The 26,723-nt window shown below is 52.4% G+C and overlaps 2 protein-coding genes across 3 annotated transcripts; both read right to left on the bottom strand.

Moving 5' to 3' along the window:
* Positions 1-1,573: 1,573 nt before the first annotated feature.
* On the bottom strand, positions 1,574-11,480 carry LOC122388335 (solute carrier family 35 member F6-like). 2 transcript variants are annotated; one of them, XM_043379335.1, is made up of 7 exons: positions 11,058-11,443; positions 10,377-10,681; positions 6,537-6,707; positions 6,035-6,304; positions 5,588-5,742; positions 4,954-5,044; positions 1,574-2,503 (listed from the first exon to the last, which is right to left on the bottom strand). In XM_043379335.1, the coding sequence occupies exons 1-7, from the start codon at positions 11,132-11,134 to the stop codon at positions 2,412-2,414; spliced, it is 1,161 nt and encodes a 386-aa protein (XP_043235270.1). In that variant the 5' UTR covers positions 11,135-11,443; the 3' UTR covers positions 1,574-2,411. The 2 variants fall into 2 exon arrangements, with proteins under 2 accessions (XP_043235270.1, XP_043235271.1); XM_043379336.1 differs by lacking the exon at positions 1,574-2,503 and adding an exon at positions 2,993-3,329 and having other exon boundaries at positions 11,058-11,480.
* Positions 11,481-13,052: 1,572 nt separating this feature from the next.
* LOC122388345 (monocarboxylate transporter 13-like) lies at positions 13,053-26,446 on the bottom strand. The gene is made up of 10 exons (XM_043379369.1): positions 26,185-26,446; positions 23,114-23,253; positions 22,038-22,170; positions 20,670-20,813; positions 17,471-17,606; positions 16,741-16,871; positions 16,236-16,435; positions 15,157-15,283; positions 14,641-14,805; positions 13,053-14,314 (listed from the first exon to the last, which is right to left on the bottom strand). The coding sequence occupies exons 1-10, from the start codon at positions 26,354-26,356 to the stop codon at positions 13,554-13,556; spliced, it is 2,109 nt and encodes a 702-aa protein (XP_043235304.1). The 5' UTR covers positions 26,357-26,446; the 3' UTR covers positions 13,053-13,553.
* Between the last annotated feature and the right edge of the window lie 277 nt (positions 26,447-26,723).

The raw sequence follows: 26,723 nt of genomic DNA, 5'->3' as shown, positions 1-26,723 counted from the left end.
ACCAAGGTGAAAGAGAAACTAGCTGACAAAGATAGTCACCGCAGACTCACGACACACGATTCAGAGCTATGCATGAGCGCCCACGTCGACCTAAAAATCTCGACAGTACGTGCTTAAATCATACCTAATCAGATTAGGACAGAAGCGAGCCACACCAAGATTACATCGTGATCCTATCCCCGAGTTAAAGACAGATGAAATCCATCTCGGCACTGCCAGCCACCGTCTTCAGCAGAGACGTCGCCGACGTCATAATTAAAGACATCATCAGCCGCGGAACGTCAGCGGGGAATGCAAGGGGTGAGGGGGAGCGACGGCGGGATGGACGTCGCCGTGTTAGCCAACACTGTGACATTGAGCCGCTGACGGACTACGTAGACACAGTAGTTAGACAGACTGACAGGCATGGATCAGGGAGATGACTCTCATACACTCGCTGACTGACGACACTGGCCGACCAAGACTCGAGGCCAGCTCGGAGCTGGGAGTTGGGACTGACCGCGGCTCTGAGCTGGAGTGACCCGAGCTCGGACAGGCGGCTCAGAGGTCGAAGCTGGACTGGCCCCGGCTCGGAGTTGGGAGTGACCCCGACTCGGAGCTGGAATTGGCACCCAGCTCGCGGTCAGAGGGCCGAAGGACGCGGTCGGGATGACCCGGAGCCGGCCGGCCGACCGGCGTTGTCTCCGTTGGGTCACGGTGTCAGCCGTCCCGCTGAGGGAGGGACACACCCACAACGGGCCGAGTCGGGTCGACATTCCAGCGCGTACCGGCCTGATGCAACCGCGGCCGTCCGCCGGCCATCTATCTGCCGCCGCAGACGGTGGCGCAACGACACCATAGCTGCAGGACTGCAGGACAGGACACGGCTAAACGACAGGTCACAGCTGAGGGACAGCTTATCCATGCAGGACTGCAGGGCAGGTGATATCTGGTAAACTGCAGGATAGGTCGCATCCAACAGCTGATAAAACCGACGAAGGACTTTTGCAAAAATAATCTTTATAGCAGTGACTTCAAGCTGTCGTACTATGTCAAAAAGGTTTTCAATACCATCTTGGGGGCGATCCGATGACACCCCTCTCCTCATTTTAGGCCCTCCAGCGGCCGCTGACCGCTCCGACAAGGTCACCCATAATTCACTCGGACAACAGACAAGGCTCCGACAGGGTCCCCGAGTCGACCGTGACATTGGAGTTCACAACACGGACCGACCGCTTTCCCTTTCGGCGCCAGCTCGGCTAAGCAGCGGCGTGCGACACTGGCTGCAGACGCCGGCTGTAGCCGGTCTCGTGCAGTGCACGTGGCGCCTGTGCAGGCCGGGGAGCGGCCGGCACACTTACCCCGATACATGCACTATTAGGAGGGGCGCAGAGTCAAGGGCGCGGCCCCCGGTACGTGAGGTGCTGAGGTGCCGAAGGTAATAAGTCAGTACTCCTGTGGCGGTGGTAAGACTGCCATCAGATGAGCCATATCTCCGCAATGATTCCCAGACAGAGCTGTGGCAACTCACTGCCGTAATAGACACTCACCAACAGACAGTTAGCTCCCATCAGTATTCACCTCAAATCTCATGTAAGTCCACATTATTGTATTGCACAAAATCCTAAATAATGAATTTCCTCAAATACCGGTAGAATTCGACGATAAGGTCAATGTGAATTAAAGGCGGCAATCACGATATCAAATAGGCGCTATTCCTTGATGCCATGACGCTCGAGAAAAGCACGGCATCTCGACATCCTATTCAAACCTAAAGTATCCCATTCTCGGTCTCCCTCTGGAAGACCACACCACTGGAAACCAATTCGGCCGATCCGTTAATTCAACGATCGAACAGCAATACTCTGCATCGACGAGTTTTCGAAGCCCTTTTGGCTTCAGATCCTGACGATAGTGCTGACAAGCAAAAGCCAAACAGGCACCAAACAAGCTTTTTACGTTAGCGCAATCTTATCACACCACAGTTTCAACTTCTTTTACTATCAGCGACGCTTTCAATGTCACTTTAGTCTTTCACAACATACGAAAACTGGCCAACAGAGCACTTACTAATAACAGCTCTTGAAAGAAATTATCCTTTAATGTAATTGAAAACAAACAACATAACTGTCAACCAGTGGGTGCAAAATTTCAACAAACGCTAATATCATCTGAAATCCATTCAGATAGACACCGCACTCTGAGCTGCCACCTTTCGCCCACAGAATTCACTTCACATATCCACACACCCTGCCAGACCAGCCCATGCAGTGTCACCAAGGGGACGAGCATTGGCCCCTGCGTACCGGCGCTGACCCCTGTATAGGACAGCGCCGCCCAGTGTGGATATTGGGACAGCTGCCCCCAGGTGGACAGCCTGCTCTGTGTGGACACGATGTCCACTGTGGACGCTTACTGTCCCCATGGAGTATCTATGTGGACACTGCGGCGTCATCGTCCGGTCCGGAGGCCGCCAGCTCCTCCTGCGAGTCGTCCTTCGGGGGTTCGCTCTCCTCCGGGTCAGCTGGGGGCACAAACGCCGGTCAGAAACGGAACATACACCACGGCTACGGGTAAAGGTCAATGAGCGACTCTCAGTCTGTACTAAACAAGCATGACATATCGTGATAAATACATGAACTCATTCGGCTTATGTAACCATGTCTTGTAGGATGGACCGTGAGCTCTTACATTAAGGTTCGAACAACCAAACATTAAATTTTTGCTGCCCACTAGAATTCCTAAATCTAAGTAACTGGAACTTCTAGCACGTCCCCGTTTTGCTTGACAAAGCAGAAGCAGACATCACCATTAGCATTGCCTGTTGACGCACAAAAGCTTCCCTGAATGGACGGCAAACAAACAAAAACAAAAGGCAAATAACAAATAACAGACTTACCGTCGGTGGGGCTTGCCTTTGGGTCGGCAATTGTCAGATGACTCACAGTAACAGTTTTCCCAATCCTTTTCAGCGTCAAATCGCGCAATTTACCACCTGCACACTGCATAAAAATAAACCTGTTTATGTATTTTGTCAAAAGTAAGCCTCAATATGAGACTACAACTTATAACGATGATAAATTTCTGGGGAGATCATTCATATAATATACTGACACACACCTTAACGATAAACTTTTCTAAAGAAGAAAATATTCTATAATCGGCATCGCACAATTCGTTCTTTATCTTCGGAGCAGTGTCCTTGCGGTTGGGCCCGGACGACTGTAGCGCCGTGCGATCGTAGCGGAGGATCACACAAGCTGAGGTTCCGGCGATTGCCGACAGGCAGCGGAGAGATGAGCCCGCCTCCGCAGCTCAGGGTAGGAGAGGAACATCCTCTGGGGTTGACTCTGAGGAACGGACATTCGGAAAAGGATTAGTAATGAAGAGGGAAGAGTCTACGAGCGAGGACATACACGATTAAAGAAACGCACACCACTTCACAATACGTACCCTCATCTCAATTATCGATCAAGCGACGGAAGCCATTTAGAAGTAAACCGTTACAAAAGATGTCCTTTATTCATTTTTTTTTCACAACAAGGAATAGCACATGATAAATTGTGTTTTGATGGGTATGCTGCACACTCACACTTAACTGGCGTTGGAGCGCCAGCGAACGAAACACTCACGCTTCTACATGTAATGCAAATAACGCGAACCCCAATAGCAGGTGAAATAACACAAGTGTGGCATAAATACGATGAATTTATCTTAATCTACACTCTACAATTACACTACGTTTAAAGGCCTACCTAGAGAATGAATATAGATGAGGTCTGTGTAAATGCGAGAATATGGGCTCGAGTTTGGGCACTGGGTATCACTATCAAAGCCAGGTAGAGTAATGACAAAAAAAAAAATACTGCTAATACCTTTCCCTACCATGTCAGGTAGTTTTGACGAAAATACTACAGATCATTTTCATAGATACTCACAATAGGTCAGATACTATACTTGAAAGAAACGCTCACTTGAGATTTTGATCAGGTGACAGCAGGCAAACAAGACTGTCAATTTCTCATACCACTTTAACGACACAATTGGGCAATTGATCACCCTACAGTATCAACCCTTGAAAATGGGTGTTCCAATAATATATGGGCACTTTTGAAATGGATGCGTCACGCCATTCATCAGTCTTCACTTCCTTGGACAATTTTACCCCTCACAGCCCAATTCAACAATCAATGCTAAGAGAGAAGCCCTACAGAGCAGATCCCATTGGCGTTTGCACGGCTGACCAAACCACCGATCTTTGGCATTGAAGTCTGCTGGAGGTGTGACGTCATCACTGGAGAACGGCCGTGCCCCACTGGTCAATGGCCATGGATTCGAGCTAATCAGCAGTGCTACCTTTCCGTTTTCAAACTTCGCCACGGCTGATGATAGACGCTTAATGACAATGACATCACGCTGACAAACGCCTTACAGTCCCGGACGCCACTCCCGACTTCCCACTGCCCTAGCGAACTGCGTCTCAGCCACTTCCCGCCGTCCCAGCCCACTGCGACGTTCTGAGGACGACCAACAGACATAGGCCCGGACAACACCAGACACCCGACAGCCGGCCGGGAGGTGTGATACCTCCCTCTGACGGAGCCGAGCGGCCGGTCTGGCTGACTCTTGCGGCTTCCCAGTATCACTGGGCTGCACCGATGGGAGGTGACACAAGCCGACACGATATGACACGGAATGACACCAACTGACACTCCCGACAGGACCTGACACACGGACCATGGCATGCAGGGGACAGCCGACGCCCGCCAGCCGGTAATGGATCCCCCTCCCTCCCTCCCTCCCTGAGCCGCTACACCCTCAGGCCGCCGCCGCCGTTGGGGCCGTCGACGGCCGGCGGCTCGGCGTCAGAGAGCAGCGGCCGGTCGTCTGACCCGTCCGACCCCTCCGACCCGGCGTCCTCCGAGTCACCGGCCGGCGGCGGCGGCGCCTCACCGCCCGGAGCGCCGCTCTCACCGGCAATCCAGCCGCGCTCGCGCATGAACGGCGTGATGATGACGTCGTTGTAGACGGACATGCCGATCAGCAGGATGACGAAGCCGATCGGCTGCCGGGGAGGGGGGAGGGGGGGGGGACACTCGTCAGTCGTGCGCTCACTCGTCGGGCCCGGAAGTGGTGAGGTATAACACGACTAGCAGATTTGAGCACCAGCTTGAGTGAACAAGGACAAAATGGTTGCATGAAATAAATGTATAAACGTATGCATTACATCAGCTGTCTTTCCCAATTGATAAATTGATACTCTTGCTGGATTTTGTGTCAGCTAATCCATCAAAATCGCCATAACTACAAACACAGTACCTAAGCCAATATTTCTTAGCTAACTAGATATCCAAGGCTTAAATCAATGGATAACGAAAAAGAAAAAAAAGGCCAGTGAGAAGATAAAGAAAACAAGCAACTCCGCAGGACAGATGAAAGGATGGAAAGAGAGGACGGATGGTGAAAGATAGAAAGGCCGATCGCCGGATCTTTCTATAGCCGTGTAGCCTGCAGGTACTAGACGCCCTGCCAGCTGACCCGTAGTCTCTCTTTGTCTTACCTGCAGGTACTGGAAGGCCTGCCGCCACGCCACCCCTCTGTATCTTACCTGCAGGTACTGGAAGTCCTGCCAGCCGAGTGCCAGCGACACCAGGTAGATGACCAGCGTACGCACAGAGTCCAGCACCATCCGCGTCGTGGCGTTAATCTCCTTGGTCACAGAAATGCCGGCGAAGTTGAAGAAGGCGATACTGATGATGGTGCCTGCGGGGCGAGGCACGAGTAAGAAATGCAGGCTGAATGATGCATGGGTATATCACGAAGAATGAGCAAGCATGTAACTGCATGCTAGACTGGAAATTATCGAAAAATTATGGGCAGTGATGACTACTATCAAAATAAAGACAAGTGAGGAAAACATATAACTGCTTTATCTGTATGCCATCTTACTTGCAGTTGCATTTTCGATGTTTCTGAGTAAGATTGTGAAAAAGCACCGCGGCTGTCTGATAATATAGCGCCACCGCCGCTCCCCGGCGCCGCCCGGCCCACTCACCGCTGAAGGCCAGCGACAGCTGCCAGTTGTTGCCCAGCTGGTAGAAGGCGTCCAGCGCGTCCTCCAGCCGGTACTCGGGCGAAGAGCTGAACGTCGAGTTCACGTGGATGTGGTACATGGGGAAGAGCAGGATGGAGAGCACGACGAAGCCGAAGAGTCCCTCGCAGCCGACGGCCATCAGCGGCGGGACGTTGGCCGAGCTGACGAAGCGCTCCTCGATGACCATCTGGCAGGCGACCACCACCTGGGCGGCGATGATGAGCGCGTCGCCTGCCACACACAGACGGGAGATGTCAGCGGGTTACAGTGGCAGACACAAGAACCGTCAAAGGGTTATAGAAGGGACATCGGAGCCATGTGAGGGAGGTAGGGGACTGTGCACACTTTGTTAAGTGAAACCAGAGGGCAAAGAGAGCATTCAAAAAGATCACTTGCTTGCCGAGTGGACAGGCGGTCCACCATTTGTGGCGCGGAGCTCGTTATATTGCCGGTATGGACTCACCGAGGATGACGTTGGAGGTGTCGTAATCCTCGTCCGAGGGCAGCAGGAAGTCCGACACGCCCACGATGGCCAGGCCGATGATGACGAACACAATGCCGGCCCACTGGCGGGCGTTCAGCTTCCGGCCCAGGCAGAACATGGACAGCAGGCCGGTGAACACGATCACAGAGCCTGGGGACGGACCGAGGCAGTCTGGTTAACACAGACCCTGGGGAGACAGTCCGGCAAACACGATCACAGAGCCTGGGGACAGATGGAGAGGTCAATGAACTGTTGGGAGACGCGGGAAGGTAGGGGACTGGTGGGAGAAGGGAGAATATGCCAGGGGGCTGGTTTGAGACGGTAGTGGGGATGGGATGGGAGGTGTGAAATAGGCCATGCAAGTTAAAAGTAACTATGACGGGGGTCACTCACTTATCGACAGAAGCTTGATATTGCAGATTTAACTATGAAAATATACCATAAGCCATCAGCACCAACAACTACTCTATCTCAAGTATGAGTGCCGTTCTATACGTAAGCCGGAGATCACTGCAAATATTCACAAGTGACCTGCATCACGGCTTCTGATGTCCCTTTTGAGTGGCAGCGACAAAGCTGGCGCGATTCAACAAGCCACTAGCGATAGTCCGCCAGTGTGTGCTGAGAAAACGATCAGTATTTACCGTCAGTGGTTTCACAGGGACTGATCATCTATTGACTGATCATAAGTGGTAAATCAACAGGTACGGAACCGTAGTGAGATCGTGATGATGGACGCGCTACGCAATCATAAGTTAAAAAGAATGCTATCACGAAAAAGGATTATTTAGTCAATGCAATTTATAAGCCACCGACAGCTAAAACTCAATAGCTCCCAAATCAATAGCAGGGCATGGGTACACCGCCATCGACCGGCCCCTGACCACTGTTATCTTATGGAGGACCTCTCCGCTCGTCCCGATACGGGGTCGCGCGGCGACTTTCAGTGGCGGCCAATCTGTCCCTCCGCTGATACGGGCCGGCAGCGGGGCCAGAAAAAGGACCGCGGCCGACACTTGTGACCCGCCGGCGGTGACGTGGCCCCGGCCCGGTCACGGGACATAACTCGGGGAGGGGGGGGGGGGAGATAGGTGACCTATGGACGTCCTTACACTCTGCTAGGGGCCCAGTCACGAGGTGTGAAGGCACAGACCACCCGCGGGTCCTGAACCTCCCCGGACAGACCGACGAGCGGGGCAGTTCACAGCCAGTCCCACGGGGTTAGTATGGCGTGGTAATGCGACAATGGGTCGTCTTGATTTTCGAACAATAAGCGGTGAAACTGGAAATGCTAAAAAAAAAACTCGATAAAAACTCGGAGACCGAGTGGCAGTAGCTCACAGATACGCCCTGTATCCTCAATGAAGTCATCAGGAGAATTTTTTGTTCACATTCTCTTCCCCTCAATTAGCAATTCGCATTTCTACAAGCTCTAACAGGGCGCGTCCCTGACAGCCGTCCGGCTCGACTTCGTCGGTCGTCCCTCCCCACCCCTCTCCTCCTCTCCTCCCACCCATCAACGCCGGCCGTCCCTGTACCCCCTCCCCTCCCTCCCTCTGTGTCGTGTCGCCAACCGGGTGATTCACGCGGCACAAGTACGCCCACAAAAACCAGCCAGCTGGCGGCGCCAGTTCCGCTGGACGCAGCTGCGGGTCGGACCGCCGACACGACACCAACACTAAACACTCGCCGCGGCCAAACGACAAACACGGCGGCTGGTGAGGGCGGGTGGCGAACGGGATACAGCCGCAAACACTTGTGAAACAGCCCGACCATTGTAGATAATCGTCAACTCACAAATAGGAGCCCAAATCAGACCGGTGACGAACAGAGTCACAGTAGGCTGATCGGCTTTGTGAGGATGTAGCTTGTCTTGGTTATCGGTGTTTGAAGGAGTGCGTATTTGCACAGAGCAAACATCGTTGTTTGACTTATTCTTAGCAGCGTCGTAAAACAAAGCAACCAAGCAATGATTGACCGTTAATGGGGACAATGACCTAATAAACGGAAATTTCATGAGCTGAAGTAGCCTAAAAAACGAACACCACGCAAATATCACGCAAAAAGAAATGTCACTATGATGGCACGGAATGTAAGTGGACGACTGTCACGCCAGAGCAGTAAATTCCCACTTCAGATACCGACTCAGTAATTCACGGTGACACCTAGCCAGACACCCGTTGTAAAAACTCGGTGGGCAGTGCCTGCCCTCCAATGTTGCACACGCCAGAGTTTGGACGGTGGCAGCCGGACAGCGCCGGCTGATTCAGAGTCGGAGAGCGGGCTGCCAGACGGCGGTCAGCGCGTGCAGGCGGCAGCACACAGACGCTGACACAACCGAATTCCTGGTATACGTCAGCTGCCGTGCAGCGTGCCTTGTCGCCACTTCCTGATGGGCGTCTCCTCCCACTGAGGGACAGCTCAGTGTCATGCACGAGCCCGGGGAGCTTTCGAAATATCGTTATCATCGGCTGGTGGAATATGAGAAACGCTTCTAGTCTAGTATCTACCTAGTCCGATTTCATGACGGAGACAAGCTCGTCACTCGTAAGTTCGGGCTCGTGGACTGGAAGTATGAGTATTGAGGCGTCTCCTGTCCGGGTGCGTCCGCCCCGGATCACGGGACGGCCGCGCAGACTGGGCTATCTTATCCGCCGGCGAGGACGGGCAGGGGCAGTGTGCGTCAGTGGGTCGGTCGGCCGGTCCACCCCGGGTGGGCCGCGCCGTCCGCCGGACCCGCCGCACCACTTGAGAGCCGGAGACAGCGGGGGCTATCGGAGCGGCGCGACCCCGTGACACCGAGATAGGCCGGAGGGGCACCCCGGCCGGCCGACCACAGGGCCGCCGGCCAGCGCCGTGCGCCGGTCCAGAACGTCCCGGAACGGGGTATAGAGACCTTCATACGACAGGACAACCGAGACGAGCATCAGGTCACAGAGGCGGGGAAACTGGGGTTCAGGGAAACAACGAGTTTCTCAGCCAGCAATTTGGTTTGGCTAAAGTGCGTTTTGCCCCGGCAACTCCGACATGCCCGAGTTAGGCCGGTGTAAACGAAACGCCGTCAGAGCAGGGGTTTGGGTCGATATATGGCTCTATTCCGTTTAGCCAGCCTTTGCTGTAGCGCTCCCGAGTTGGTATGGTTTCGTATCGGACCGCCAAGTCTGGCTCAAGTCCGGCTCCCTGCCACGGCTCAAATCCGGCTCCCTGCGGCCAGGTCCGTCCGCCTCATAGCTGCTCTGGCTTACTGTGGCTGAAATACGGTTGAGGTACGGCACGGCTGATACGGCATAATTCCGACTGTGGTGCGGGCGAGCTCCGGGTTCGTGTGTCAGCTCCAACAGAGCCCCAGACCTTGCTCGTACTTTGGCCGGAGCAAATGCCGGAGCTAGCCAGAGTAAAATCAGCTACGGCCCAGACCAAATTTGCTGGCTGGGTTTATTGTTACGCTTGTGAGTTGAGAAAGCGGCTGAAGTTATTCCGATGTTTGCTAATCGAGTCTCAAATCATCAGCATGCATATTTCGAAAATCGTAAGCCATTTAAGTATGGGACTGAAGCAGCAGAACTCCGATTCATTAAAATGGCGGTCACGATGATTCCTCGGTAATAATGCCTAAATGACATGAAACAACCATGATATGCAATGAACTGAAACCATATCCGAACCCTAACTGATGTGCGAACTCGATAACTGTCTTAACGTTATAATACTGTTTTCATTATCATCACAACACTGATGCCCGATACAAATTACAATGCATCCCTCCCCATGTCCCAAACTTCGTTCCCACCCCGTCGGGCGGTCCGCGGGCGCACTGACCTCGCAGCATCTGGAAGGACGAGGCGTACGTCAGGTTCAGGCCGACGTACATCGTGGACGTGGCGATCATGTCGCACATGGCCGGCGGCAGGAAGATGAGCGGGTTGAACTGCCGGTTGCCGCCCGTCAGCGTGCTGGCCTGCACTCGCTCCTCGCCACCTTTGTGCTTGAAGATGAAGTAGAACATGAAGAAGGCGTACATGCAAGAGAACTCTCCTACAAACATGGACGTTGCTTGTAGGAATGGATGGTTGAAGTGGACCAGCTCGCCTACGCTGTTGATGCTCTTCAGCTGGTCAGCCCATCTGGAGGAGAATAATTGCTTATTAGTGAACCAAGCATGAACATACAGTAACTTATGATTGTTGGCACTTTTCAGTTTGGTGTATTAACTGGAATATGACAAAAACAGTGAGAACAATGCATAAAGAAACAACTTAAGGTAAGAAGATGAAAAAATTTAAAATACATAGCCTAAGCTCAATCAACAGTCAAAAACAAAAGGTACGTGCTTTGCACACTAGGTAACACAAAAATCATAAAAAGACAAATCAATTTAAGATAAATATTTAAGGCTTAACAAAACCAAAAACATGAATTAAGGAAATATGACAGTGTATAAATCCCCTGCACATATTGTTATGAAATTACAGGCAAGAGTTCTAAGTAGGTCAAACTTACTTTGTTGAAAGTGTGTTCAATGAGCCTGTGACGACCATAAGTCCAGCCAAAAACAGTTGATAAGACGTCCACGCCATAGTTCTGATATTTTGAGGTGAATAGCTATGAAAAAACACAAGACCTTCACACTGGTTTCAAGCACAATCGAAGTTAGCTAATGGAGAGCCGGCTAGAAAGCGAAACACGGACCGAGTCGCTCCGCTTCCACCAAGCGACTGGAGTTCACGCTATCATCGGAAGATAACAAGGCCACACTGACGCTATATCGAGGTCATCGAGATAACTGATAAGTGTGTCTTATACCGATATCAGCTTGTCCAAACACACCCAACACCCAACCCTCTCTCGCACTCCTTGGCCGCACAACAGAAAGACAACGTCATTATAGAGTTCAGTGGACAACGTAAACAATATTTCGTTACTTCTGCGCTGTTTTTGTGACAATTTAGGCTTTAAAACACTGCAACTTAGCTAAAATACTGCCAAATTGTTGTAGAGCAGACAGCAGAATATATTACAACGGAAATAGCCATTTTAACTTCAAGCAACAAACACCTATTTTAATAGAAAGTTGCAGAACCCTTTTGTAGCAAGACGCGTAGATCATTCTTAGAAGTTAACCCGCGCGGGGCTGGGGTCTCCAGCCGAACGCGCGGGGCTGGGGGGGGTAAATTTTACCCCCCCTGTTATCTCCCGAACTAATGGTCCGATTTGGAAAATTCAAACGCCAATCGAAAGCTCTCATCACGAACTACTAAAAACATGTACTTAATTTAAAGTTTGAGGTCAAGGTCAAGGTCAGGTCAAGGGTACAAATTGCAAGTTCTTACAGTATCGGCCTTGCACCGTAGTTGCCGAATAATGGAGTCATGGACTGAGACTGATCGCCCAAAACGTGTTCTTAGGCTACCAAGACAATATTCGTTGCATACAATATCAGTCAGAGGTCAAGGTCAAGGTCAGGTCAGGTCAGGTCAGGTCACCAAAAAACAAAATATAGAAAAGGGCATGTGCGACACATGTTTTATGGGTCATTTTACTCATAGAATTCAATAGGCACACTCAATAAGTGATATGGACCACCTCTGGATGAATTTAAGGTCGAGGTCAGGTCAAGGTCAGGTCAAGTGAGGTCAAATTTCGAAGTTGGTTGTTAAGGCCTAAAAAGGTGTCTATCTGATGCAGTTTTTCACGGCGAATCGAATGGTGCTATTTTTGTTTCCGTACGAGGTCTAGAACTTCCAAAAAAGTCGTTTTTCAAAATTTTTGTGTGTCGTGACGTCATAAAATTTTGAATAACTCCCACATTTTTGAACCGATTCTTCTAAAATTTGGTATGTAGGTGCACATAGACCACTTCTCTGACATATATTCCGGTTTTTTTGATAGACTCAAAATTTTGGATTTTATAATGATTTTCCCAAAAAAGTAAGTTTTTTGAAAAAATTTAGGCCAAAATCCAAAATTTTCAAAAAACCGAGATAGCCATTTGATAGACAAAGTAAAATTACGTATAACCTTTTTTGTTACGTCTTGATTCCTTTAAAAATGAAGATGTTAGCGGCGTTTGAACTTTTGCCGTTTTTGAGGCGAAAATGGCGAACATGACGTCACTAAAACGTCAATTTCTCAAAAATTTTCCGACGGATTTCGCTCAAATTTTCAGGGAACGTGTCAAATTGGTGTAAGAAAAGGTACTGTAAGTTTGGCGGCGCTGCGCGCCGCCGTTTTTGAGATATCGCAAAAATTCGCGAGGGGGGGTAAAATTTACCCCCCCCAGCCCCGCGCGGGTTAAAATGAGCGCTCTTCTGTGCAATTTGTGTCTAACCTAGCCGTACGGGTCGGGTATGTAGCGAAAATCCCGTAAAAGCGTGGCTTTCTCAGTTTTTTTTCTTCAAAATTTTCAAACTACATGTTGCTTTCTGGGTTCGTATGTCAAGACGGCTAATCCATTTTGCCTGACGATGGTCTCTCGATGCAAACAAAAGGCGCAGATTATTTACACACTTTTATTGACAACGTGTTGACATATGAACTGCAGCTCCAATCGGTGCTGTTCCATTTGCCCAGCTGTCTTGCTGGCAACAGAACCACCTATCACACGTCGAGCGCACCTCCGCGCCTTTCCCATTGCACGAGTACCTACGTGGCCGAAAATTACGACGCTACAATGATGGTCGGATATCGGTAAATATACCGAGGGCAAATCGCTGTCATTGGCGCGAGGTAGCGACCTTCCGTAATCGTAATCACATTCGCGATTGATAGCACATGAGCGTGGACCTTGTGACATTTCAGAACACAAAGTACACAGAGGAGCGCCAACGCGGTACAAATATTGTACCTAGTGGCCTCATATGATGTATCGTAGACCGACAAAAGCGGGCCCACATCGGGAGATCCCTGACGCATTCCTTCCCAAAACCTTCCTCGGAAAGCTCTGAGCTACTTTGCTCGATGACATCACAGTGAACTGATGAACCGGTCGGACATTCCTCACACACATATCGCAATGGCCGCCGGCGCTGCGACCGCCGCGGTAAAACCCGCGGGGTCAGGGGGCGGGCCGGAGGTCAGGGGACTGTACACCGACTGGGGGCCGGGTCCCTCGGCCGAATCCCCCGGGAAGCCCTCGTAGCAGGGAGCGTGTCCCTCCCCCGGCGCGGGCTCGGACGGCGATAGACGGTCCTCGACATCCTCGGCGAGTTCGCCCTCCATTACAGGATCCTCCAGTAGCAGTCGTTCCTCGCTGTCCCCCTCGGGGTCCTCCTCCAGCAGTTGTCCCTCTCCGCCCATCGTGGGGTCCTCCAGCAGTCTGCTCTGCTCGCCCCCGCCCGGCGCCGGCCGGTCCGCGGTGCGTCCCTCACTCTGGGCGCAGCTGGCCTCCTCCAGTAGCGGGCGGTTCAGCTCAGAGTCCGACCCCGGCCAGATGTACCGACTACCGCCCGCCTCTCCCAGGTCCACCTCCGGCTGCCCGCCGCTGCCCCAGAGCGAGCCCTCCTCCTCGACTCCGGACACGACTCCGACTCCGACTCCGGCGACGGAGGGCGGGTAGATGAAATCCTCCGGGTGCGCAGGCTCTTTGACAGGAGTCGCGGGCCGATCACCGGCCTCACAGAGGCCACCCTCAGCGTCCGTGATGAGTCGCGCGCCGCGGTACCTCCACGGCACGACCATGATGACCGCGGCGAGCACGAGCACCCCACCCGCCGTGTACAGACTCGGCAGGTAGGTGGCCGTGTGGTCAAACAGCAGACCTGCCGGCGGAGCAGACGGACACACGTCACATATCGCTGTTTGTTAGAGGGAGTGTAACGTGTGTCATCAAATCGTGCGATAAGTTTGATTTATTAGAGGCTGTTCGTTTTACAAGTGTAAACGAATACGAACTCAAGAAGCATACAGGACAAAGCAATCGACGTTTAATGGCTAACAAAGCATAAATTGGGACCACTTATTGGACCCAGCTCGAGGCAGCACTACCATGAGTCTTCATCCTCTACCAAAGCAACACAAATATCAGATGACAAGGAACTACGAGCGCCGTCAAACCAAGCGACTGGGGGTGTCTGTCTGCACGCACCGGCGAACGGCGCTCCGAGCATGAATCCGGCGGCCTCGAAGACCATGAGGTAGCTGTATGTGACGGCCAGCCGGGAGTCGCCCACCAGGCCGATGACGATATCGGGCGTGAGCGCGCCCAGACAGCAGCTGGCGAATCCGAACACGCTGGCGCACACCGACAGAGCTGCCGGGGGCACAGCACAGCGGAGTCGTGAGACAAGTGTGGAAGACCGGGAGGAAGAGAGTTGAGAATTTATGTCAGGGTCCCAGAACAACGCTGAGGGAATGCGGTCATGTAAATATAATTGCTTGCATGTAAGTAAACCGATGTAGAATGTGCTGAAATTAAAGACAAGTCAACATTTATAAGTCAACATTTATTGCAAAATGCAAATCACTCAACATTTTTTTTTACGTTCACTAGCATGTGTGAAAATACCAGGTGATTCCTAAGTGTGAATCATCTGACCGATGTTACCTATCACAAATCACGAAAGTGTACCATTCCGCGTCCAATCCCCAAGCTCGGACTCACTGGTGGCGGTTTGGCAGACTGCGAACAGCATGGTGGACACGCCGGTGACCAGGGTGGAGGCCGTGAACACCAGGATGGTGGCCATCCGCGGGAAGTGGCAGATGACGCCGTGCGCGATACGGCCCACCTGGGAGAGGTATAGCATCAGACGGAGAGATCCAGCTCTCGACCGGAGTAATGGTATGCGTAAATTAGGCCATCAGATATCAGCTACTCCGCTATTTGTAAATAGAGTAGACGCATTGTGATTCGTGCAAATAGACTTGGCTGGTATTTGAGATCAAACAAAACATCGACAATTTTTCACCGGGATTCACATGCATTCTCCTCACACAAATCTTTTTTTTTATTCGTCCCATCACAGATGCGTCCAGCCTATTTAAAGTCTGTCAACAATCTCCTCTTGACCTCATGTTGCTCGCCAATCAAGTACTTTCCGAACACTCGATCGGTCTTTATCAGCGTGGTCACGATAGTGCACCCGAGTCGGGACTAGTTATCTCGGCAATATCGAGTATCTGCAATCGAGGAGCCGGGCGAACATAGCCGGGAGCTTAGAGCCCAGAGCTCGGAATCGGTACTACAGAGCTATAATCACATAACTTTAATCACATAGCTCTAATCACAGAGCTCTTATCAAAGCGTTTTAATCGTAGAGCTCGAATCACAGGGCTTGAGTCACAGTTGGTAGCTCAAGTCTGAGAGCCCGGGACTGTGAGCGCTTAACTCGTAGCTCGAAACCTAAGATGCTCAAATTGCAGATCTCAATGTTCAAATTTCGGAGGTCGAGACTCGAAATTCGAAGCTCGCAGCGCTCGAAGTTTAAAGTTAAGAGCTCGAAACCCAGGACTCGAAGATCAGCTCTCAGCTCTCGTGACTTGAAGTTCAGGGCTCCAAGTCCTACCTTGTCTTCCCTCTCCCTCTCCCTCTCCCTCTCTCTCTCTCTCTCTCTCTCTCTCTCTCTCTCTCTCTCTCCTCTCTCTCTCTCTCTCTCTCTCTCTCTCCTCTCTCTCTCTCTCTCTCTCTCTCTCTCTCTCTCTCTCTCTCTCTCTCTCTCTCTCATTCGTCCCGCCACTGACCAGGTTGGAGACGCCGATGATGGAGAACAGGGTGGCCGTGCCGGAGCGGCTCAGCACGCCCGTTCTCTCGGCGAACGCGCCCAGGTGCACGTACACGATGGCTTGGCCGAAACAGAACAGAAAGTGGTTCAGGCTGAACACCAGCAGGGGCGGGGTGCGCATCACGCCCAGGCAGCCGCGCAGCTCCGTGAAATATCCACCTGAAAAACAAACAGAGGGATATGTCGTTACAGGGGCTCGTTAGAGGTATCGGAAATAGGGAGGATGAAGATCGACATGACCTGTGTAAATGAACAGAAAATGAGATGTCTCACGATAAAAATCAATCAAATCACTACCCATGATGTAACATGCTTCTTCAATTCATAGGATGAGACTTGAAAGTTTAGACCGGCTGCTTCCAATAGCAAAGTGGCTGCGATATAACTTTATAGTTTCCATATCCGACGCAAAATATATTCTGCAGCATACCCCATCACTCTTGTATTTCCCATAACTATCGTACCATTTTTGTTCGGCGGCGCGGCCGTCTGTTTGGGCGGCGCCATCAGCGCGCCGGCAGCCGTCAGCGCGCAGACGACGATCACGGCAATGATGACGAGCACCAGCCGCCAGCTGAACACCTCCATCAGAGACCTGCAATGGCGGCACTGGTCAGCGGAGGGAGCCCCGACCCGGGCACAGACCCGCGCCTGTAGGGGACGGTGGGCCGTATACCTACCTCACTGCAGAAGGTCGGATCAGACCGGCGCTCAAATGTCGAGCGACAATAATTTCGGACATTAATTGTGTGAGTGGAAATCCTATGGCGGATATATACCTGCATTAGCCGTAAAACAATTTGTCAGATTAAATAAAACATGCGGATGCCACGACATAAGCTGTAACAATCTAAATACATAAAAGAATAGAAAGGAAAAAAATTCGTTTTAAACAAAGGCAACACAGTAATTAAGGAGAACAATTTGGCAAAATTCAAAAGCAACATTGCTTCGTGATATCCTCTGAGCACCTGAGGGATCGAGAAAGCGAACATAAGATTTAGCCCACTCGGCTTGGCTACCTCCGAGGCCTGCGCGCCATCTAGCGGGTGCAGTTCGCCACCAGCGCCACCTAGCAAACACCCGTCGGGGTCCGCCGGCGTCCATTCATCGCTCAGTCACCCTCATCTCGATCGGCCTGGTTAGCGGCGTCACCTCTCACACAAAGGTCACCTGGGGCACACTGTAACTCACCTTATGACGGGCGGAAAGACAAAGCACCCGAACCCGACTCCGGAGACGGCCAGGCCGAGCGCGATGGTGCGCCGGCGCTCAAAGTACTGGCTGACGCAGACGATGGACGGCACGTAGGCGAGCCCCAGCCCCACACCTGCAATAGGCGCCAGCCGGGCTGACGGCGGCCGCTGCAACCGGCTTTGGCCGGACTACACCGGCTCTAACCAGACCGTACCGGACCTGACCGGGTCAGGTGACACCGCGCCGCGCCAACGCGGACCAGACCACACCTGACCCGACCTCGAGTCGCAGTGTACGACACATTCCGGCCGGATCGGGTCGCCTAGCTCGTGATCTGTTCCACTCCGGACCTAGCCTGACTAAACCGGAGCGGACCGCGACGGCCACAGGGGCGGGCGGGGGCGCTCCCCGCGGCTCCGGCTGCGCGGAGGGGCGTCAGCGGGGGCGGTGGACGGTGCCGGGAGCACGCAGCGGCCCGGGGGCGGTCGGCGCCGCTGGTTCCACTGCTGCCATTGGAGTCTGGAGCTCTGCCTCGACCGGTGGGTTAGGCGTTAATCGTCAGATGGCGGCGGGCTCCTCCGGCTGTGGAGAGAACGACAGAGAGCAGAGAGTCAGCCCCGGCTCTGTCGGCTGGCACGGCCTGTGGGACGGGCCACACACGCAGCGCACACAGACGACACGGGAGGGGTGCGAAAAGTGGATCAAAATGCAAAATTGACACGGTGTTATCAAAATCGCTGCCGGGAGTGTGATGGCGGTGCATTGACATGTTCATCTTTCCGTAATATTTGTTGGTCACATTATAAGCTAAAAGAAAGGGCGCCCGAAGTACGAAGACAGAAATGCAATCAAACATAGCCTCACTTTTTCAAATATTTCTGTTCAGATGCATAGTCTATTTGCATTTTAGCGTCATAATTGCTCGGGGAACGAGCTTTGTGTTTCAGCACAGGCCGAGCCGATGCTCGTTTAGCGGAGCCGCGCGGGACGCAGGGGCAGCATAGGCTGTGCCGCAGTGCAGCGCTGTGCGGCGGGACAGTCTGGATGTTCACTGTTCAGGCCGATGGCCCTCCGATGCTTCGGACGAGGAAATGCGTCCCGCTTAGTCATTTCAGGATAGTCTTACGATTGAGGAGCCTCACGTAACTTTTGTAATGTATTTATGCATGAATGTGTGTGAGTGCACATTGAGCTGCATGAATTTTTGTGCCGGCGTTTGTGTCTTAGTTTGAGTGGGCCATGGAGTAAGGTCACTGAGGTGGTACACACGCTCACGCTCGCGCGCACGCACACACAGCGATCAGACAGTGGGTAAATATCGAGCGGCGACTTTACTCTGAGGCCGGTGCTGCCGGTCGGCTCTCCAACCCGCCCTCCTGCGAAAGGAAACGCACGCGCAACATAACGCCAAACACTCGCGACGGGTCGCGACCGTAGCAACGACACGCAAACGCAAAACAGGGGCGGCCAGCATCGCCAAACGCCATCATTATCCATATAGCCCCACACAGCACGCCAAAAACCACCACAGAACGTTATCAATGGCAAACACATAGAAAAGCCAGCACAACAGCACGGAATTAGACTCAGGGGCATAAAACACGCAAAGCAGCCCGTATATCTTCCTTCTGTTATTTTATGTCGGCCTTAAGCAGCTCCCGTTTTCGGTTGGATGATTTACAACAATTACCGACTTGCAAAAGCATTTCTAGTCACCAGGCGTGAGTGGAATAACATTTCTACCTTCGCTGACTGCCGAAGAGTGCCTAATAAATTAATGAATTAACAATTGCACTACGATATCGTCAAACTAGTGACAGTGTGTGTATGACGTATGTGTGTCATTTTTTAGCTGTCAGCTCAGCATCAAATCACATAGATAATTCCGACCAAGCCACAGACCAAGCCACTTTTTAATGTGAATCGTCTCACGGGGCTTGTTCGATTGATTTCCCCCCTGGTATTCGTGCCATTCAATGGGTTCCCAATAGGTTTATTTCCTGGCCCTCGTGAGTAGCGCAATTAACGAGGTTAGTTTCCTGGTAAGCACCAGTGAATGGTGTACAGTACTGTGTGGCGGTCGCACCACCCGTATGATAATGGCTGCCCTGGGGCGAGTTGACCCACTCACTAACTATACCCTGAGTTGACCAGTGCACCGAGCTCCGCGGCCCATAACAGCGTAATGACAGAAGATATTGACGCAGACATTCATAGCGGGAGTTTGTGCGCGGCACAGGAGGAACGGGGTGTGCAGAGCGGACAAAGGTTGTCAGGAGTCGGTCACACACCGACTGACTGCCCTAGCCGGAGGAGGAAGACCGTAGGGCAACGGACAGGAATGAATAGCTCCCGAGTCCCAGTCGGGAATCAAATAGCCTCGGTGCGCCAGGGCGGCGATGCGACAATGCGTATAGGCCCCATATGGCGCTCTCCGTACACACTCTAGCTCAGGTGTGCCAGTACTATCCAGGACAGCAAACATATGGGCAGTGTGTCCCTAGCAACGGCCGCTGGGTGTTCGGTATGGATCGATCATTATGCATTGGGGCCATTGGGCGTTTTTTGCCCCGTTTGCCACTACAATGACCGGGCCGCGTAGTGACACCACGGCGCGGCAATGTCAATAGACGCGTACCGTAGGTATTGAGCGGCGCGCCGCCTGCGCGGCTCTGATGGCGAGAACTGCGACTCGCCGAGGAAAGAACCATGAATAAATGAAGGGTATGTCGCTATAAATGTATCTCGATATGAATGATGTGAATGATGTTGGCTGATGCATGAATGTCGCTTCCCAGAAGTAATGCTGATACAAAACATCACGAAAGTTTCCGTTCATGGAACTAACTAGCCATAGACCACTAAATATCTATATAGTGGTCTATGAACTAACATATGATTGAACGTCGACCTTTTCCGTTTTGTTTCCAGTAGAGAAGTACTTGTCCGTGAAAACTTGAACAGTATCAAAATTTATCAAAATTTATCAAAATTTATCAAAATTTATGAAAGCACTACAGATACCAATCAAAAGAACGACGCATTGCAATGCTGTTGGTCTAACCTCGAACACTGCATTAGAGTACCCAATTTGAAACACACGGTTTGGCTCATGACACACCCCTCACACCAGACCGTTCCATAAGCCCACATCACCACATCACCCTCTCCCTCCGTTCACCCGGCGGTCACCCACCTCCGAGTCCCGAGAAGGTGATGTAGACCACATAGAGCTGGTGGGAGAGGGCGGCCAGCGCCAGCCCCGTGGAGGCCAGGACTCCACCAGCCATCACCACCGCCCGGCACCCGTACCGGGTCACCAGGGCGGACGAGAGCAGACCTGAGGAGAGAGGGGGAGGTCAGAGGTCACCGTACCGGGTCACCAGGGCTGAGGAGAGCAGACCTGCGGAGGAGGAGGGAGAGGTCAGAGGTCACAGTGCACCACACCCGTACCGGGTCACCAGGGCGGACGAGAGCAGGCCAGGAGGGACGGGGGAGGGAGGTCAGAGGTCACCCGTACCGGGTCACCAGGGCTGAGGAGAGCAGACCTGGAGGGACAGGGGAGAGGGGGAGGTCAGAGGTCACAGTGTACCACACCCGTACCGGGTCACCAGAGCTGAGGAGAGCAGACCTGGGGAGAGATGGGAGAAGAGCGGGAGAGAGAGAGAGAGAGAGAGAGAGAGAGAGAGAGAGAGAGAGAGAGAGAGAGAGAGAGCGAGAGAGAGAGAGAGAGAGAGAGAGAGAGAGAGAGAGAGAGAGAGAGAGAGAGAGAGAGAGAGAGAGAGAGAGAGAGAGACCGGGACACTTCCTCATGTGCAGCACACTCATGTGCTCCGATATCTCAGCATTCAAGGCGGAAATACTCGTCATGGATCATAAATATGAAATGAGGCAGCTCTCTATAAAACGAAAAAGTTCGTCGGGGTAAGTACATGGGCCGAGCAGCAATCTGTCCGGAGGGACGTTCATTGAGCGCCGTTCGGCGGCGGCCGTCCCGAATGACCCGTACTATTGACCGCTGGCGGCGATCTATCACCCTGAACGGGACCGGGCCATGTGGTGCCAGTGCTGCCGCGGATACTTATTGAACGACAGGACTGCGGCCGACACGCTACTTTGTCACCGCAAGGAAACAGTAAATGATCAACGACAGCGGCGTCATAAAAATTCCTGGTACAGTGTATAGCTATAAAGTATAGACGCGTCTGTACAGGCGTTTGCACGAAACTATCACTTATACAGAGAAGCGACATTTTTCCTCGACATGACATTAAGTATTTTAATGTCTAACACTGGGAAGGATGCGACTCTTATCTTGCTGCATCTTAGCTGGTATTCCGTCCAGTTGTGTTGATTGTGTTCAATAATTAAAAATGGTACACACCAGAACTTCCCAGTACTGTTAAAAGTACATTTTTACGACAAACATAAACAGACGGGAACAAAGAAATGGTGCACATTAAAACTATACCGGAATGTAACGAGCAAATAATGAGAGGAATGCGACGAAACAAAAAGAATCAGAAATGTACCGGCGTGGAGCAGTGTAACGCGCGTGACCTACCGGAGACAAACATGACGGCGTTGAGCAGTGAGCCCACCCAGGCGGTGGCCGACTTGGACTGCTGGAACGACTCGAGGAACATGATGTTGAACATGCCCACCGACCACGTGACGCCGTAGATGGTCACGTGCGCCTGCGAACGGGGCACGTGCGGCGTCAGACTTTGACCTTTGACCGGCGCTCGGCGGCGGCCTGGCCCGCGGCGCCAGCACTGGATACTAACGGTCACCGATTGATGCTGGGCTCGTTAGAAGACGTGTGGCAGAGGAGGGTGGTTCTTGACACAGCCTAACGATGCAGGATGTGTGAGAGTTGGAAATGGCATCACGAAGCGCGTCAATTGAACGAAACATTGTGGAGACAAAGCTTGCTAACAACGAGCAGATTGGAAAGGTTGTGTGCCATACACGATGTGTTTGGTGTATGGCGTAAGCATTCAACGTACTGTCACATACCATAATTTGGCGACCATAATATTCTGATTCCATTACAATCACATGTTAATCCGGTTTACACCTGACAGTGTCGGGATAGTGCGACTGTCTCGGTCAGCGCATTTGGCACTGACCCACTGCCCGGCAGTCGGGAGGGCCCCGCGGTATGTGCCGAGCTCACCAGTCCTCCCAAACCACACACCGAGCAAAGGCCACGCGGATATATCTACCGTATCAGATACACAAACGAGACACCAAATCCAATTAGCGGAACAAAGTGATAATGTGTGAGCACTAAGCAGGCTAATCCACATTGGGAGTCCATTTTTCACAGGCTCACTCTGGTCTGTCCCAAGTTGGGACAGACCCGAATGAGCCGCAAAAAAAAATGGAGTTGCAGCAGCTTAGCTCTGATGTCGTTTCATCAATTTCATTCACCAGTCACATCTAGCCACAACTGCCACATATATGTGCCCGCACACCCAACCCTTCATAGGTCTATCTAAGTCCCCAGCTTTCTGCTCCAGAAACTAGCTCTTGTGTCCCGCTACCCTTCTGTCATACACTGAGTTCAACGACCCCACACTTACTCGGCCGTCCTGTCGCAGTCGAGTCGTAACCAGCCATTCAGTGTCCACTCACCAGAAAAGAGGCCAGGACGACCACCCAGCCGTACCCTCCGTCCGGCTTCTCACAGCTCATCTGCCCGCCGTCAGTGGAGGGTTTCTGAAGCGACGGGCTGTCACAGCTCGGCACCGGCTGCAGATGCTGCTCCGCCATATCTGAAACAGACACATGGTCAGTCAGTAATGGCCGTAATCGGCAGACGCTGCTCTGCCTCCGCCATAGGAACGCAAGGACACAGGGATAGTCAATACTGGCTGCGGATGCTGCTCCGCCATATCTGAAATAGGAACAAAGGAATAGTTAATACACATGCATCGTGTAATGGTCTGAGATCAAGACATTCTTCGAGATTAACAACACGAGGTACGGTAAGATTTTACTCATCCTGAAGTGCTAGCTACATTGGCGCACCACTATCTGCCCTTGCCAAAAAGAGCATGGGAATTGGGAAATACATTTCCTGAAGCGCTGTTCGCTCAGGATCGTAAGAATGCCAAGATTTCCAACACCTCCCGAGTGGCAGCTACCACGATAGGGACTCTGAGTCTGTACCCATGTCTGGGCTGCCGGCGGACGACTCGGGAGCCGCAGCGAGCCTGCTGACCGGTGCTCGGTGCAGCCAGTGCCGCCTGGCCAGGCCCGTCCGCAGTTGACCCCTCGGACCGCCACCCGACCCCTCGTTAGCCCTCTACCACGCCCCGTTCTCCACCCGCTCCGCCCACTCATCCATAGGACACCGTCAGCAGCGGCCTTAGCAACAGCAGACACAGCAATAACCGGACTAAACCGGCTCAGTCCGGACGGCCGTGCACGGTTGGCTAATGCGTCCATGGCATAGACAACACAAAGAACAGAACGGCCTGGCTGAGACGAGTCATTCTCAGAAATGACGACACGCGGCGACCGGGGTGAGCCAAAGTGGCAGTAATGGCCGCCCACCGGGCTCGGGTTAATGCCAGCGGTGGGTGTCTGGGCAGCAGAATTCCCTTCCAGCAGCGCGGGCGGCAGGAGCACACGTGAAACGAGGAAGGTGCCAAGTGGAACAACAACCTCTAGCTGTCTGGGCGCTCCAGGTTCGGTACAAAAGGTGACTCGTGACCATAAACGGTCCAAGTTTTTGTGGAATTCGTAGTAGCCACCTGTAGATCAACAAGGATGTCGACGCCAGAACCTAATGAAGCCATACATTTCCAATAAGTTCCAGAGTAAGCAGAGTTTTTCCTGGACGGACGGCCGGACGGACAAAGATAGGCGCCTCTCTGTGTGTTGGCGGACACACAGGGAGGCCGCTCAATAGCGGAGGCCGGCGCTGCGCGGCCGCGGCACCTCCGGCCGCGCCGGGCTCGCCTCGCATCGACCGACCATCGCCACCGACGGCCGCCGACGCCGACGAAACCGGATTGAACCGGCTCGCGCCGGCCGCGACCGGATCGGGCCGGGCCTGGCCGACTTGGCTGGCGGCCGCAGCTTTGAAACGGATGACGGGCGGGCGCTGCGGGGTCGGGGGACATGCAGGGGTACGGGGAGCTGATGCAGCTCCATAGCTGGCGCAGATCGACCCGGGGCACGGAGTCAAAGTCCGGGAGGGGACCTATATAAAGAGTACACGCGGGGAGCCGAGGATTACGGGCAATCCAACATGGCAGCCAGACGAAGCAAAATAGATTATCGACATGTCCGAGTCGATATGTAACTAGTCATGGTGATGTGGCACAAATTTGTTCAGAATGGGTTCTAGCCGCGCATTGCGTTATGAAATGAGGATCCAGAACATGTGAGTCATGCGTAGCTTGCAGATGCCTTATGAGCAAAAGGATTGGTATTTGTGGGGGGGGGGGGGCACATTGTTGAGGCAGTGGGCAGCACCACGGTTTTGCCATCACGGAGCTTCTAAAATGAGTAACTGGAAGTGTCTGTCATTAGATCGCTTAGCGTTGATGGATTTGGAACACAATCAGATAGCAACAACTGTGCCCTCTGATGTCGAGTCTAGTCGTGGAACGAGTATTTTGGCAAACGCTCGATGCTCTGATCGACTGTTTAAATATTATATCGGATGGACAATATTTTACGAGGTAGACACGGGTTTTCAGAGAAACCTTCAAGTTCCCTTTGTTTAGGCATCCCAAAAATGGATACAAACGTATTACGTAGCATTGGGGCATTTGCCACGTCTACGAGATCCATTTATCGACAACCGCTCAGATAGCTTTCTTTACGTAGATCACCGATTACTGCTACTAAAACTGGCCTCAGAGCACAAAATAATGTCAAGGTATAATGAGGTCTACGCGTTGCTGCTTTGCGTAGGTCGTGACCAGCCTCTGAAATCAATCAATGATTAGAAGACTCAGGTGTTCCACATACCATGGATACCATAACAGTCGTCGTATGATTAGCCCCTCCCTCGGAATCCCTGGCTCACGTGACAGAGTACCGGCTGGCCGAGTTGTAATTACCCGTAATAGATGAGCACCCCGCACGGGAGGGCCGGGTCATTGAGAGCCGTTTAATCGGCTTTTATATTAGTACATACGAAGCATACGGAGCTACCCTGGCTATTATAACGTTGCAGCAAATTCCAAGGTTATCTTTATACCTATGCTTATCAATTACCGGAGAAATAACAGGACAGGGTTGCCTCCCTGGATCCTCCCCTATAACGAATAAGGCCGGTACCAATCAAGCAAAAGATTGGTTTGCAAAAAAAAGGCTATTGGGAAACTGTGAAGCTCGGGAAGCATGGTGAACACACATGATTGATATCTGGAATTATCTGAAAACCAAAGACAAAAGATATTCCTGCGTGAATCTGTGAGTGTCACGTACGTCAAATACGTCAAAATAAAAGGTGAATACTGACATTCGTCATAGATAAAACAAAGGAAACGTGCAGTTTAGGACGCACTGCTTTCATCCGCAGCGGCACGAAATGAGAATATTACCTTCACACTGTGAATCATTCATAACGAGCCTCATTTTGCAGAGCATTCCCAGCACACATCATTCTCATCACATTGACTTTCGGCGAGGCGAACCATTGAAGGTTCGTGGCCGCCTCGGCAGACGGGAGCGGCTTCACTAACCTGGCGATCCCCTCCTCAGCCGGCGCATAAGGCACTGCTTGAGCGTTTCCATGACGCGGCTGGCCATCGGTGCCGTCGTCGCGCTGCCGGGACGCCGCGCGGTCGTCGGTGACGGGGTCGGAGCGCCACTGGGCTGGCCGACGCGTCCGACCGCCCACCACGACAAAGCCATCGGCGTTTTGCGCGCGCGCGCGCAGCTCGAGCCCGGCGACGTCGATTCGATCGCCAAACTCGGGGTGAACGGATACAGCCTGTAACACGACCAACAGGTGTAACGACGGCTACACACGCGTACTTACATATTACAGAGGCTGGGCAATTACAGCTCGCTTTGAACAGGTGTCTACAACTTGCACGTTGGGAGGCAAGGGCTCCCTTCCATTTCGTGCTCTCTTTTTGTGGGATTCTGCGAAGACCATTGCATATCAATACTGACAGCGCACGCTTAGTGACTTCTTAAATTAAATTTGACGCAATAAGCACAAAAAATATTACATCCGCTGACGACTTTCGCGGAATAAGCTCATTTGCACGACACA

This window comes from Amphibalanus amphitrite, unplaced genomic scaffold (assembly GCF_019059575.1).
Source record: "Amphibalanus amphitrite isolate SeventyFive unplaced genomic scaffold, NRLGWU_Aamphi_draft 000318F_arrow, whole genome shotgun sequence".
NCBI lineage: Eukaryota > Metazoa > Arthropoda > Thecostraca > Balanomorpha > Balanidae > Amphibalanus > Amphibalanus amphitrite.
Note: the sequence above shows the minus strand (reverse complement) of the source record. Positions and strands in the feature narration are given on the sequence as shown.